The sequence below is a fragment of the Gavialis gangeticus genome, unplaced genomic scaffold (assembly GCF_001723915.1).
Source record: "Gavialis gangeticus isolate Ggan-Ray unplaced genomic scaffold, GavGan_comp1, whole genome shotgun sequence".
NCBI lineage: Eukaryota > Metazoa > Chordata > Crocodylia > Gavialidae > Gavialis > Gavialis gangeticus.
In genome coordinates this window covers 8,977,122-8,991,139 of record NW_017728980.1, presented here as the reverse complement: position 1 = coordinate 8,991,139, position 14,018 = coordinate 8,977,122, and the positions used below count along the sequence as shown (strand labels likewise).

General features: G+C 46.8%; 1 protein-coding gene across 1 annotated transcript in view; it reads left to right on the top strand.

The window, feature by feature from the left end:
- Nucleotides 1-14,018, top strand: part of IGSF9B (immunoglobulin superfamily member 9B) — a 100,387-nt gene that overhangs the window by 41,028 nt on the left and 45,341 nt on the right. The window contains exons 6-9 of the mRNA XM_019508416.1: nucleotides 3,070-3,211; nucleotides 3,579-3,724; nucleotides 8,195-8,337; nucleotides 13,794-13,934. Of these exons, the coding sequence (XP_019363961.1) occupies nucleotides 3,070-3,211; nucleotides 3,579-3,724; nucleotides 8,195-8,337; nucleotides 13,794-13,934 (572 nt within the window). The remainder of the gene's footprint in view (nucleotides 1-3,069; nucleotides 3,212-3,578; nucleotides 3,725-8,194; nucleotides 8,338-13,793; nucleotides 13,935-14,018) is intronic.

The following is a 14,018-nucleotide window of genomic DNA, read 5'->3' as shown; positions in this document are numbered from 1 at the left end:
GTGCAGGTTACAAGCTGGGAGCCAGAACCCTTATTCTATTTCTGGCTCTGCAACCAAATCCCTTTGTGATGCTAGGCAAGCCACACCTTCCCCGGGCATCCATTTCCCTATCTAAATAGGTTTAATGGCACTTACCCTTTTCTATGAAAGACTTGCCACTCTAGCTGAGGGGTGCATTAAGGTGAGGACCTATTATTGGGTTGCCCTAAGGACTCTGGTTAATGTGACACACAGTTGGACTGACTAGGTTTGAAAGTGGCAAAATCAGGATGGTCCCCCAAGTGGTAGGAAGGCCAGCAGCTTGCAACCTGCCTGGAAAATGGCACACAACACCTACAGGTTTTTAGTGTCCATCCTGTATCTTAAAGGAGCATGGTTAAACTCTAGGGGGAGAAAAGGTGTCATTGTACCCTGGAATTTTTTTATCAGCACCCCTGCTCCAGAAACTTTAAAAAATTATAATATGCAGTGCATTTCCCCAACAGGGACAGCCTTGTGCTAGTAGGAAGCCACTGCCAGTCTCCTAGGGTAGCTGTGTTGAAACCTGTGGTCAATAGAGCACTTGGTGTTAAGGGAAGACATGGCTGAGCACATGGTGCTGGGTCCTTCTCGTTCCCAGCTGCTGTATTGCATTAGAAGATGCTAAAGACAAATAAGTACTTTCCTAATATTATCTTTCCCATAAGCAATTGCTGTAGTTGCCACAGGGAAGTTATGTCAATGAGAGAGATGACCCACTTCCATCTAGTCTCATGGCTCACATGTGATCCACATTATGAAAATGCTTGAGAACTTGTTTCAGGCTCGCGTCCTTTTAATTCCTACTGTATGGAGGATGTGTCACTGTGGGACGGAGCAGTCACTTTCCGGAGGGCTCCACGCTTGCTCATTAACGAGCGTTGTGTTGCTGCCGGAAAGGAACCTACAGCCCTTGCCTGCGTAGAAAGAGCTGTGTGTGCACTTGTGTCTGTGTGGGGCACACAGCTGCTGTATGAGTGCCTAATGGCTCCGAAAGCCTTTCACACCACAGAAAAATCCACTTAATTGGGACACCCCAGTGGACAGCCTGTCATCCTGATTAAGCAGTTGTCCCAATTTTTTTTAACAGAGGTGTTGATTGATTGTTTAAGAAGCATGGAAAGATTTTAAAAAGCCATGAAGTGCTGTGTGCAATGAAAGCAACACATGCAGGGCCCTTTCTCCAGGAAACCTGCTTCTGTTTCCTTGTGTGAGTCTGCTGGGTCAGTCCTTGCTGCAAGGGAAGGCATTTCACACCTATTGAGCCCGTGGGTGACACTCTACTTATACAGCTCTATCCACCTTCAAAGGGTTTAACAGACATTAACTAATCCTTGCCACAGCCTAGGCAGGTTGCTGCTCCTCTGGCTTTTACCCCCAGGCCATAACTGCACTGGGAAAATGCCTTGTGTTAGCAGATGTGTTAAGCAGTATATGCTGGGGCACTTGTGTAGCTGATAATGGACCAGCAAGGCAGGGATGGAGATGAGAAACTGAGACTAAGTGATTTTTATTTATTTATTTTTTTTTTTTTGCTCAAGCTCACCCAGTGGCAAAATCAGAAATAGGACCCTGGAGTCCTGACTTCCAGTTTTGCTCTGACTGCGGGATCATGTGGCCGCATAGCAGGGAATACAATGCAGGAGCCCAGGGTGCTGGACTGCATTGCTTGGACTATAGAGAAGCGTTCTTTCACCTTGGCTGATGTTGGAGTTAGAAGCAACTGAGCTGGGTGCTGGAAAGATGCAAGGCTGAAGGAGAGGTGTGTGGGAGCAAGTTGTGTGCATGGGGAGGTGAACAGAGGGCACGTAATGAGCCCTCTCTTGCAGTAATGAGCAGTATCTTCAGCATGGCAGCTGCAGCAGATGTGTGGGTGTCCAGCTGGGTTACCCCCACCCGGGTAGTGTGGCGAGAGCCCGCCTTGCTCAGGAGCCTGTGTTCCCTACCTCCTTTGAGCTCATCTTCTGCTCCTTCCCCTCTCCTCCGTCTTTGAGGACTGAGTGTTTAGTTCATACTCTGAACTCTGCCCTTCTGCAGAGGCCTGCGGGAGGGTGGGAGAGCTGCTAGCAGAACATGCTGTCCTACCATCCAGACAGCAGCATAAGCCTCCAAGCTTAAAGTTTAACCCTGTTCCAGGCTCACTTCCCCTCCCCTTTACTGCTGCTGCATGATTGTCTTACAACAGAGCTCACAGTCCCTCCCTGCTTGCTTTAAAGGTACAGCATCCCTCCCTCGTATAGTGCTAGCCACCCTCTTATCCCTTTTCTCGGAGGGCCATGCCTAAACATATTTGCTCCGGAGTGAAGGGCTCTATCACTGACCCAATTGTGTTGGCAGAGCTCTGGGTTGGAGCCAAGCTTGTGCGCACAGGGGAGCCAGTATGGCAGTCGTTCAGGCCAGCTGGAATATACGGAGAGGTACCTTCTTGGCGCAGATCAAGCGTAGCGCCTGTTCATGTATCACTTCTTGGCCTCTTGTGGGCTCAGATCAAGTTCTTAACCTGGCAGGGGAAATACCATGCATCTGTGTCCATGAAGGCAGTCTTCCTAAAGCACACTCGGGGAGAACGGCTCTTCTGGTGTGGTTCAATACCCACCAAGGTGTAGCGGCTTTATGGAAATGGAAATCTTCTCCCTAGCTTGCTCTGAGGGCCTTAAGGCTGAGGGGAAGCAAAACTCGGTGGTCTCTGGGCTTGGTCCCGCAAGTAGGATGCCGGCCAAAGCTTTTGGGACCATCTGAAGCCCCAGATGGGGTGGAGGATGTTTACTGGTAGCAGGGCCACTTATGGTTCTGGACTCTTGGATTTGGAATTAGTTCTGGCTAATTTGCTCTGGGATGCATAACATTTAAAAGAAACAAAAAATACAGAGAGGTAATAGAGAGAGCATTCAAGTGGCAGAGCCTGTGAGAGGAGGGAGCAGGATCCTGCCTCTGCCCAGAGAGGATGTTTTGCAGCCTGTCCTTCCTAGAGCTGCCTGCATGTTCAAGTCTGTAAGCTTAGCGCTGCCTTTCAGCTGCTGAAGCAACTGTTTGTTTCCTGCTCTCCCCCAGGACCCCCGTTCATCGTTTCCCCTCCAGAGAACATCACCGTCAACATCTCCCAGGATGCACTGTTCACCTGCCAGGCCGAGGCGTATCCGGGCAACCTGACTTACACTTGGTACTGGGAGGAGGAGAACGTCTACTTTAAGAAGTAAGCTCACTGTCGGGTCTCGGTCACCTGGCTCGGGTTGGGAGTGGTTACTGCTCTCCGGTCCATGCTATGCCACCCTGGTAGGAACGGGAGCAGGGCTGCTGTTCTGGGCATCCCCATGTGCTGGATGGGTTACCTTTCCAGAGCGGCCTCTCCGGCTTGTGCCAGGTTGGCGCATCTTTCTGCGGTGCCAGGAGCACCACGTGCCTCCTGTCCCAAGCAGGGTGAGAGCACCCTGCCAGCCCCCTGCAGCAGACGGGGGGGTGTAGCTCCCCTGGGGTAGGCTGCGGACTGCTGACTCCTCGCTCCGGTTCTCTTCTAGCCCTTCCACACATCTTTTCCCTTCTTTTTTTTCTCTTCTCTGCAGTGACCTGAAACTGAGGGTTCGGATCCTGATTGATGGGACTTTGATCATCTTTCGGGTCAAACCGGAGGATTCTGGGAAATACACCTGCATCCCTAGCAACAGCCTTGGCCGCTCACCATCCGCCTTTGCCTACCTGACAGTGCAGTGTGAGTGGAGACAGGAAGGCAGAGAGGCTTGTGAGCCTGGACTTCTCATGGAGAGGAATGGGCTGGGGCCAGTAGGCTACAGCATGCAGTGGGAAGTAGGTGGCCTAAAAGTCAGCGTCATCTAGGCCTAGAGGCTTTCTGGCTGGCTTGTTGGTTCATAGATTTCTAGGGTCGGAAGAGACCTATTGGATCATCGTGTCCGACCCCCTGCTCTGGGCAGGAAAGAGTGCTGGGGTCAAGTAACCGCAGCTAGGTGCTTGTCTAATCTCTGTTTAAACACCTCCAAGGTAGGGGAAAGCACCACCACCCTTGGAAGCCCCTTCCATGTTTTTGCAACCCTTGCTGTAAAGAATTTCTTCCTGTTGGTGTCACTGCCAGGGACTGAGTCAGGTGGTTGTGAAAGAAATATGGAGTGGGGTTAAGGTGATTTTAAAATGGCATTAGACTGCTGGATCTGCTGAGACCTGTCTGGCATAGTCTTGAGGTTAATTACTTTGGATGCAGTGGTGCCTGACACTTGCCATATTGCATCACACAACGGATGCTTTGAGTACATTGGACTGCCAGTATCTGGTATTTTAGAGGGTGGTTAATACTTCTGAGAAATCCCTGATAACAGCTCACTGCAATAAAGGGTAGGTCAGATTTCCTCTGCCCTTCTGTATTGTGCTAGGCAGTTCTGAGACTCGCAGCCATGGTTGCTCTGAAGACTAAGGTTTTGACCCAACTCTCTGCCAGAGCTTTCCAATGTAACCAAAGGCAAAGAAACTCAACTCTGCATTCGCATACAGAATAGCCCAGATCTTCTCCCCGTGGCCTGGGTTATCACTACTTTGCACCTTCTCTTGTTATCTAGGCCAGTGTGAAGGGCTGTAAATACTATCTGTCCAAAAGGAGAGTATTGTACACCCACTTGGCACTGGTGAAGATGTTGAGACAAGTTGAAAGGCCAGCGTTGTCTAACCCTGTCATCTCTGGGAGCACAGAATAGAGCCTACTTTGAGTATCATCTCTGGGTAGCTCAGCGAGGCTCTGTCTTATTGGGGTTTGGGCGCAGGTAAGATGGTGATGGGAGTAAGTGAAATGCCTCAGATTGGGACTTCTTTCCTCTTACCATGTCTGGGCAGAAAGAAATATTACTGCAGCTTATAAAAAGCTGGACACTTTTAGAACAGTGTCCGACTTGCCTGCTTATGGCACGAAGGGCTTATTAACCTTGATTACTAGCAAATTGCATCTATTATATGGGGATATCAGATGGTGACACCTGATACCATATGTCTGCCTATCTTTTTTTATGTGTGTATAACTGTAAAACCCTGTTAGTGTTGCTGCCTGCTCTGCATATATTTGCATTTTGAAAATGTTAAACTCAAGCAGGTAAATGGTGTAAACAAAACGAAGAGAGCAGATTCTGAAGGGAATGTTTCTCCACCCCCTCCCCCCCCCCAGCATCTTCACATGTAGCATCTCTGCTCCTCCTACAGCTTTCTGCAGTAATGACCCAAACTGCTACATCTTGCAGTACTGACTGTGCCCTTATTTTACCTTTTATTGCTATTAAAACTGTGAAGTGTTTTGTTTTAGTAAGTGGAGGCAAAAGTTGGAACAAAGCCATGGGCCTTAAACTCTGTCCTGAAGGCCAACTGATTCTGGAGGAGGATACTACTGGTAAATGTATTCTCAGGAACAGCCTTCTATGGGCAGGGAGTCTCTACTAGATGGTCAAATGGATTTCCAGGGACTAAAGCAGGGCAGAATAAGATGACACTTGGGCTCCGAAGTCTACTTAGGCACCAAATGGGTATAGCAGGATCTGGTGCATTTGGCTGTTACTGAACCAGATTCGATGCCAGCCAGTGATCTAGAAGTTTTGGGCCGTGGATCCTTCCACTGATCCATTGAGCCATCCAGTCTGTCTTATTACATTTCCCTGGAGTATGGAGGGTAGAACAATTCCACACGTGCACGGGTTTTCCAGTCTGCGTTCCAGCATCGCTACCAGGATTGTATGACTTCAGTAACTCTCATTGGTGGGCTGGAGAAAATGACTGGGGTTCAAAATGTCCGAGGTAGGAGGTTGGGGAAGTGAAAGCTTTTTCTATACCTAGCTCCCATCCCTCCCAACTCCCTACATACACCAACATGAACTTCACTTCTTGCAAATAGCACTGCCCAGAATTCATGGGGAGAAGGTTTTTCTGGCTGTGTTTGGGAGCCAGTAACATAAGGTCTTGTATGGACTTTAATAATTCAGTTTCCAATCTTTAATATCTCTTCATTTTACTTTTGTTGTTGTTTTTCTCTTGTGGCAGGCCATCAAACCTACAGGAAAAAAGAGACCCCCAAACCAGCATACCACAGACTAATTCTTTCTTATCAACTTTGTATACATTGAGATCTGTCACAGAATAAATTCCCCTTCCCCCTATCACTAGTCCTTGACAATGGCTGGATCGTAACATCACTCTGAGTTTATTTAAGGAAATAAATTGTCTCTTCCTCTCTGCCTAACCATGCAGAGGCGGCATGGGGTCAAGGAGGAGGATATAACTGAGAATTAGACATCTGATTTGGTTACCAGATCTCCAAGAAGAAAAAAATTACTGTGTTTTTTGTATGCTGCTGCTTCAGGTGGGGGCCTGAAATAGCTAAATAGCATCTCCAAAATGTTGGATGGGTGGGGGGCATGTGGGCCCTTGATGTAGGTAATTTTTACAGAAAATTCCTTTTCCTTCGGAGTAGTTTCATTTCGGGTACACTCAGTTCTTGCCTTTCTACCCCCATGTGAATCACTTGAAATTGAACAAAAATGGGTTTTCATCTCTCTTTCTAAACCTTTGTGTAGTCCCTTCTGTGGCCACTGCAGAGTAACATTGTTTTTGTGGATCTCCGCTGTAATTCTCCCTTGAAGATGAGGCAGAGGGAAGGGGGTTTGATGTCCTGAAACTCCCAGCTTGACTCGCCCCTCTGTTTGAAATGCAGGAGTCACCAGTTGGCTCCTGATTTACACTCATACTTTTGGGATGGAGCCTCCATATGTGAAGTTGGAGGATAGAAGCCTTGATCCAAAGGCTGCTGATATTCATACAAAGACTCCCATTGGCCTAAATAAGCTTTGGATCTCTGCAGAACTTTAAAGAGGAGCAAGTACATATGTGAGAACTGGGACTTGTGGTCCTTTGGGATCTACTTTTTGGCTCAGATTAATTTGCAGTGTGACATTAGGCACTTTGCATGAAGCCCTCTGTGCCTTGAATGCCACACCTGGAAAATGGTTTGTCTGCTCTTTCTATTCTGTGCTTCAGTCTGCATAGAGGGGCTTGACCCTCTAGCATGTCAAGTAAGTTACAAGGGCAAGTCTCATGCGTACAAGTCCTGGTCTGGGCAGATGCAGCATGTTCACGTTCAGAGTTTGCGTGAGGTTGATGCTGTCACTGTTTAGATACATTTTCAAGACGCCTTGTCTTTTTTGTGTTAAAGCCAATATCTTTAAAAGAACTGGGTATTTTTTTGCTTCCTTCTAAAGGAAGTCTAGAGTTCCCTCCCCCACCCACATTTAATTAAAAAAAAAAAATATCTCCTTGAAATCTGTTCTTTGGGTTGCTGGAAGACTTGTGTGGGTGGGTGAGAATCTCAGCCATATTGTGAGCTTTCGCATCTTTGAAAGGGTGGAGATGTTTAATCTTTAACAGAGAAATCCTTTCTCCTGAATGTTAATAGGACACTGAGTGATTCCAGAAACAAACAGCAAGCAAATAGTTTGCAATAACTTGCCTGAAAAATTCTTTACATTCTTAATTGCTCCAGCTTTCATTTCTTTGAGGTTCTGGTACTGGGATCATTTAAAAAGCTCTCCAATTTACTAAGGTCACTTCCTAGGCTAGAATTTTTGAGGCTTTAAGGAATAGAAAGCAAGCCTGGGTTTTCCCTGTTCTGTAGTTTCTTTTCCATGTCACTGTTATCCACGGTGCATGTGCTGGGCTCTGAGCTCTCTCCGCAGAGCATACTTCACTAGGAAATTTTCCCTTTCTTGATCCAGTAGTTTCTGTGAGCCACGGGGCCAGATTGGTTGAAACCGAGTGAGAGATCTAGGACCTTCTGGATCAAGAGTGAGTTAAAGCAGACATGGGGATAAGACTTGTGTTGTATATGCATCTTAAAAGAGAAATTTTTTTTCTCTTTAAAAATTTTTCCATGGGCCTAGGATAGTAAAAACACTACAACATTTATACATATGCTTAGTATTATAATGGATTTAGAGAGCATGATGGGCCTGAAGATAAGTCTTTAGCATCAGGGGATAATGAATGCTGCAGGATTAGCGTTTGGGTTTTGAACTCCATTATAGCAATGATGTTGACTCTTTCGCACCAGGATGCAGTAACAAAAGCCTGGAGCTTCCTTCGTGTTAAGGGAAGGGAAAAGTTGGCCTATTTTCCGCACGATAACTTTATCCTGCTCTACCAGATCCTGCCCGTGTGGTGAACATGCCACCCATCATTTACGTTCCCATTGGGATACATGGATACATCCGCTGTCCAGTTGAGGCAGAGCCACCAGTCACCCTCGTCAAGTGGAACAAAGATGGACGTCCCCTGCGAGTCGAAAAGGTAAAGTGTTTCCAGAACTGCCCCACTATTCTTCGGATGAGCACCAAAGGGACCTAGAAGGGTCTGGCGATGTGACCGCTGGTGTGGAGTGAATGGGTCGGGTCACGGGGAGCTGCAGGGGAAGGTACATCCCCTCAACCCTGCCTCAAGTGTCTAGGTCACTTAAGACGACACAGTTTCCCTGAAACACTGTAGTGCTGCCACTCTCCTTACGGATGCCTCCATCATGTGTACATGGGATGAACCACTCACTCCCCTATTTCTTCCCCCAAGCACCTGCTGCATTCACTTCTGCTGTGCTGCACTGAGAGCTTGCAAGAGGAAGAAGAGAATCTGGATCGTTTTCCCCCCACGTGCCCCTGGACGGGGAGCCGAGGGCTGCCTGAGGAGTAGGACAGCAATAGACCCCATTACCGAGGCAGCAGAGGGGGAAGTATGAGGGAGAACAGAGGAGTGAGCAGGGTGCAGAGGAAGACCGACTTCTGGCTGGTCTTTGTCTAAGAGCCACCCTACACGCAGCTGCAACCACTTCAGAACAGCTGGGTGGGAGAGGAACAAGGCAGCAGACATGGGCACCATAGGGAGCAGGTGGGAGAAAAGTTTGGACACCTGTGGCAGTTCACTGGGATGCTCTTGGGAGCCAGTGGTGGGGGAGGCGTGTGGCTCTTGGTCAGGTGAGAGCCACTTGGGCAGAGATGCCAGAGGAATGAGTTTGGGAGACGGGTCCAAAAGCAGCTGATTCAGCATAGGCTGCTGTGGTGGAGGTGGCGCTGAGACCTGGAGCAGAGAGTGTCAGGGAAAGGGCGACAATTATCTGCCGGCGAGCAGAGCTTGAAGTCCTTTCTTGCATCACTTGCAGTTCCTGTTGAATGGGAAACGGCTAGGTTGCATGTTTCCCGCTCATGCTTCTCTCCAAAAAACTGAATTGAAGGGACAGGGTACTCCAGCCCTGATCCACCAGAGTACCCTAGTGCCTCAAGCTTAACTTCAAGCACATGAGCCCATCTCAGTGAAGTCAACAGGACAGATTTGCAGAAAACTAAGAAGAGACGCAAGTGCTTTGCAGGGTCAGTTTTAAGCGTTCAAGCTCTAAGGTGCCATGACTCGGATTCCTAAAGAGTCATCCCAATGAAATGCCACCTCCTCCATAAACTTTGGGACCACCTTCCTTCAATAGTATTCCCTTCACTGTTAAAGGAAAATACTGATCTTGTATAGCAGAGCAAATCTCACTGAAAGAGAACCCTGAACGTAATGAAATTAAGTAAGGGAGAAGTGCTGAAAATGAGTGGGAGAGGGGGCGTGGAAGATCATGGAGGCTGTAAAGGAAAGCAGTTCTTCAAAACGGGGGCAAATGGTGACAAAAGTGTGTTAACTGAAGGAAGCAAACCTGAAAAGGAGAAGCATAGGGAAGGAGCATAACTGGGAAAGGTGTGTGCTTGACTCCCTAGAAAGTATGTGAATTCATTGTTTGGTTTTTGCCTAGCAATAAACCTCATGCCCCTGAAAAATAAAAAGACTGCATTGATTGAAGGGGTGGGTATTCTAGTTTTTGTGGGGATTTTCAACTGACACACCCTGTCTTTTTTTTTTGCAAATATTGTTGAGCACATGCTGCAGCTCTTTGCAGAATCCAGCATTCTCACCAAGAAAAAAGAAAAAGAAAAAAAGACTCGACTGTGTGTGGCAATTAAACTTGGACTTAGATCAAAGGACTCTGTGCTAAGTTAACTTATCCTGGGTCCTAGTATGGAGCTCATGGCTTCTACCCATGCAGTGTCTGAACCTCCTAAACACAGCATTGGTATCACTATAAATGCAGCAGACAGTCAAAAAGCCTGAGGCTGAATCAATTCGATCTTCACAGGTTTGCTTAAGCTGTGTAGACTGAACTGATTAAACAAGTGAACGGACGTTCACTTTTGATTCCAGAAATGCAGGTACGTGCCTGCAGCAGTCCAGGCTCAAAGCGAAAAGCATGCCTTCCTGCTTGGCTGGAGCAGACTGTTTGGGGCAAGGCTAGCCATCCCAACCTGCGAGGGGAAGTTCGGGGGGGGGGGAGGAGCAAAGCATCCTGGGATGCTCTGGGAGTGAGTTGGTTACCAGATTTAATATTAGACTTCAGGCAGTGGCACTGAATTCACAAATGCTTGAACAAGAATAGTCCATTCTTTGAAGAGAGCATTCATTGAGCAACTTCAAGCATATAACAAACAACAGAAAATTACACCTAAGCTAAGATCTAGCCCAGTAAGACAGAGTGAAGCACACCCAACTTTAAAATGCAATATGATAAACCCTTTCAAACTGGTGCAAGGGATTGAGGTGCATGCCTTTTCAATTATCAACACTGTGTCTGAATCTTCTGTACTGTTTTTGAAGAGCTGAACCTTGATATTAACTCACCACTGGTAGCATAGTGATGGGCTTAATCATTTTGGTGCCAGCTGTCACCAAGTAAACACAGTACAAATCATCTCTAGTTGTATCCTTGTCAGCTCCTGCCTCTTCCCATATTCTGGTGCCTGGTTACTTATCTGTTGATGTTCCAGTAGAGGGTTAGTTTAATAAAGCGCTCCCCTGCCTTTTGGTTGTAACACAGTTGCTGAGATGGTTTCTGGCAGCTGTCATGTTGGATTCAAACTCTACTAGGGTGCTGACTCAGAAATGTGCGGACCATTGGGGAAAGTCGAGAGAGCAAGCACCATGGCTGCAGGGGTGAAACGCTTTAAGTGTGGACGGACTAAATTATTCTAAGTTGAAGGAAGCTAATGCCCCATATACCAGCTGATGCACAGTACCTGTTTTGCACGTCTTCCACAGTCCGGTGAGGATGTAGAAGCTGAGCTACCATAACTTACCCATTTCATTTGGGGTGGATTACCACATTTTGGCTTCTGGCTATTGCAGGACAGAGCAGCCACACAAAATATTACTGTGGATCAGCAGAGAATAAAGTGCCCCTTTAAGTCAGTATAATCGTTTTGTCTGTCCGTGTCCTAAGGGGGAGGAACTTATAGATACCGAGATAAATTTGTATGGAGCAGTGAAGGTGCTGGCAGCTCTCTTGCTTGGCATAATAGATTGGAGAAAGAAAGGCTATTTACTGGGGATTCTGCCAATCCTTCACTTGGGCTCTGTAAATATGGTACAGTAGGTACCATATTTACTCAACTATAAGACAACACTGATTATAAGATGCCCCTCCCCCCAATAATCAGACTCTATACATGGAAAATTTATAAATTTGTGTGGTTTTCCAAGTATAGAATGATTATCAGAGGGTTGTCTGAAATGTGTACCCCCCCCTACAGTAGGGAAAATAAATTGGGGGGGGTCTGATAGCCCCTTTTCCCTCTAACCTCTCCAGTGTTTTTCCACCTGCAGCCCTTCCCCCCCCTTCCATACTATCGGACCCTACTCTCCCTAAGCACATGGAAGTGAGGAGGAAATTTGAAAATACTGACATTGAAATAAACACACCTGCAGTGATTTGCATACAGTACCCATAGATTTAATTGATCCAGAACTGATGCGTTTTACCTTTTTTGAAACTTGCAAGTTTTAGCACTGGTACTTCATAAAAATACTTTTAAGCAGCACTTGGGCACCTACTTTATATGTAGTACAACTATACATGATATTAGTCCAAAGGGAAACAGCTTATGATTTACCATATAGTTAACTGGGAGAGCCATTGAGCAGAATCAACAGCATTTCCAGCCACACTGACCCTACAGCTCAGCATTGCTCAGTATATGTGTGTATTCCAGATTCCCTTCCAGCCCCACCCCACCCACAAAGGGGCCAGGTGCTGTTTAGTCCCCACTCATGATTGGCAGCAGGTGTTATTGTCACTAGTCCATGGATCCTCCAAAAATTGATATGCAGATGACATAGGGGAACCTGATTTGGCTTTACCTGATGGAGTGCAGAGCCATACTAAGCCTATGTAGCAGGCTAAGAGAGGGGCTGACAGAGGGATTCTGGGTGAGCTGTTTGGGGCCCTGTTTGGTGATATTTGCCAAATACTTAAGGCTGGTGATGAAACAAGAGCCATTGGAAATAGGAAAGAAAGTAACAGCTCAGCTATGGGAATGAAGAGGGAGTTGAAATTCATGCAATGTAGTGGCTCACCATGACTTGAAATGTAGTAGGCTCTGAGGGGGGACTGCACTCTGGCCACTATTATGTATTTTATTCAGTTGGTTTGAACTACTTTATCTATCTGGAAAAGAAATAGAAGAGCTAGGGGAAGGAGGAGTAGGGAAGCAGACTGAGAGAGGCTAAGTTTAGGATGTAGGGAAAGGTTGTATGTCTTTATGACTGATGGTCATGTGGGTGTGTGCTGTGGTTGTTGTGATGGGAATATGTATGATATAATGTATCAAGCATTTTTGGCAGCAAAGGGAGGATGTCAGGGCTAGCTCTGGCCCTCCCAGTGCTGGACTGGTGTTGTGGCATCTCCAGACCTGGTGCCAGATCCCAGTGGAAGAAACACCCACCCATTTGTTGATGGTTTTGTTTTTTTAAGGCCAGGTTTACCCAACGTGGGCCATGTGTTTTGTAGTCATGCTCAGTGTTGGCTGCATTTAATCGGCTTCATAGCTGGTTTTTCTTACTGAGCACATGCTGCTCTTGACAGCAGTTTGGACAGGCAGTGCGTTCAATGCAGTTTCCTTGTTTGGGAATATAAGATGAATGGCTTTTGTCCCTATGCTGATTGGGAGGAAAAAAACCTTGACTTGTATTTAAGTAAATATGGTATTTCTATCTCTGAAATGAGTTTTTTTCTGAATATAAAATTAATCATCTGACCAAGTAGTCTACTCTGGCCTCAGTGCCCTGGAGGAATAAAGCTATAGGAATAAAGGTGATCTTGAATGCTTCATAGCACAGAGAACAGCCCTCTGGATGTTCCTTGCTAAGTATTGGCTTCTGAAGGTTTAACAAAGAAATTTGTTGAGCCAGCTTGTTTTATGCCAGTCTTAGGGAGGAACATGGTTGATTTGTAACTATCCTTTAAGGTCAGATGGTGCCATTATACTCATTTGGGTGACATCTTGGTAGTGCTTTTTCATAATCTAGTAGCATATTCAGGGAGTTAAAATGGAAAGGTCCTGGAATGATAGAAGGTTGGCAAGAGCAGAGATCCCAGTTTGTGACCATGGAAGTGCTATATAGCTCGATCTCCAGACGGGGTCCCATGAGATGGGGCTGCAGTTTAAATGCTATACTGCATCTGGAGATGTTTCCAAGGTGACATATTAGTAAAGGGAAGGAGGTGTCTTAGAGACCCACTCAATAGTTTTTAGTGCTGCTTGTGCAGGGCCTTATTATCATGCATAAACTTGAGAACGGAATAGCACAGGAGCCAAAACACTTCAGACAACTTTTAGTTAAGGTTCTGGCACTCAGGATGCTCCCAAACTACTCCGTCTCTCTTGCCCTTGCAGTATTCTGGGTGGAACGTGATGGAAGATGGATCAATCCGAATAGAGGAGGCAACGGAGGAAGCTCTCGGCACTTATACCTGTGTGCCTTATAACGCCCTGGGTACGATGGGCCAGTCCCCCCCTGCCCGACTGGTACTGAAGGTAACATCTCTCTTAGATCTCTTCTTATTCAGAGAAGACGTTGGTGCTCCAGTACGGGGGGGGGGGGGGGGGGGGGGGGGGGGG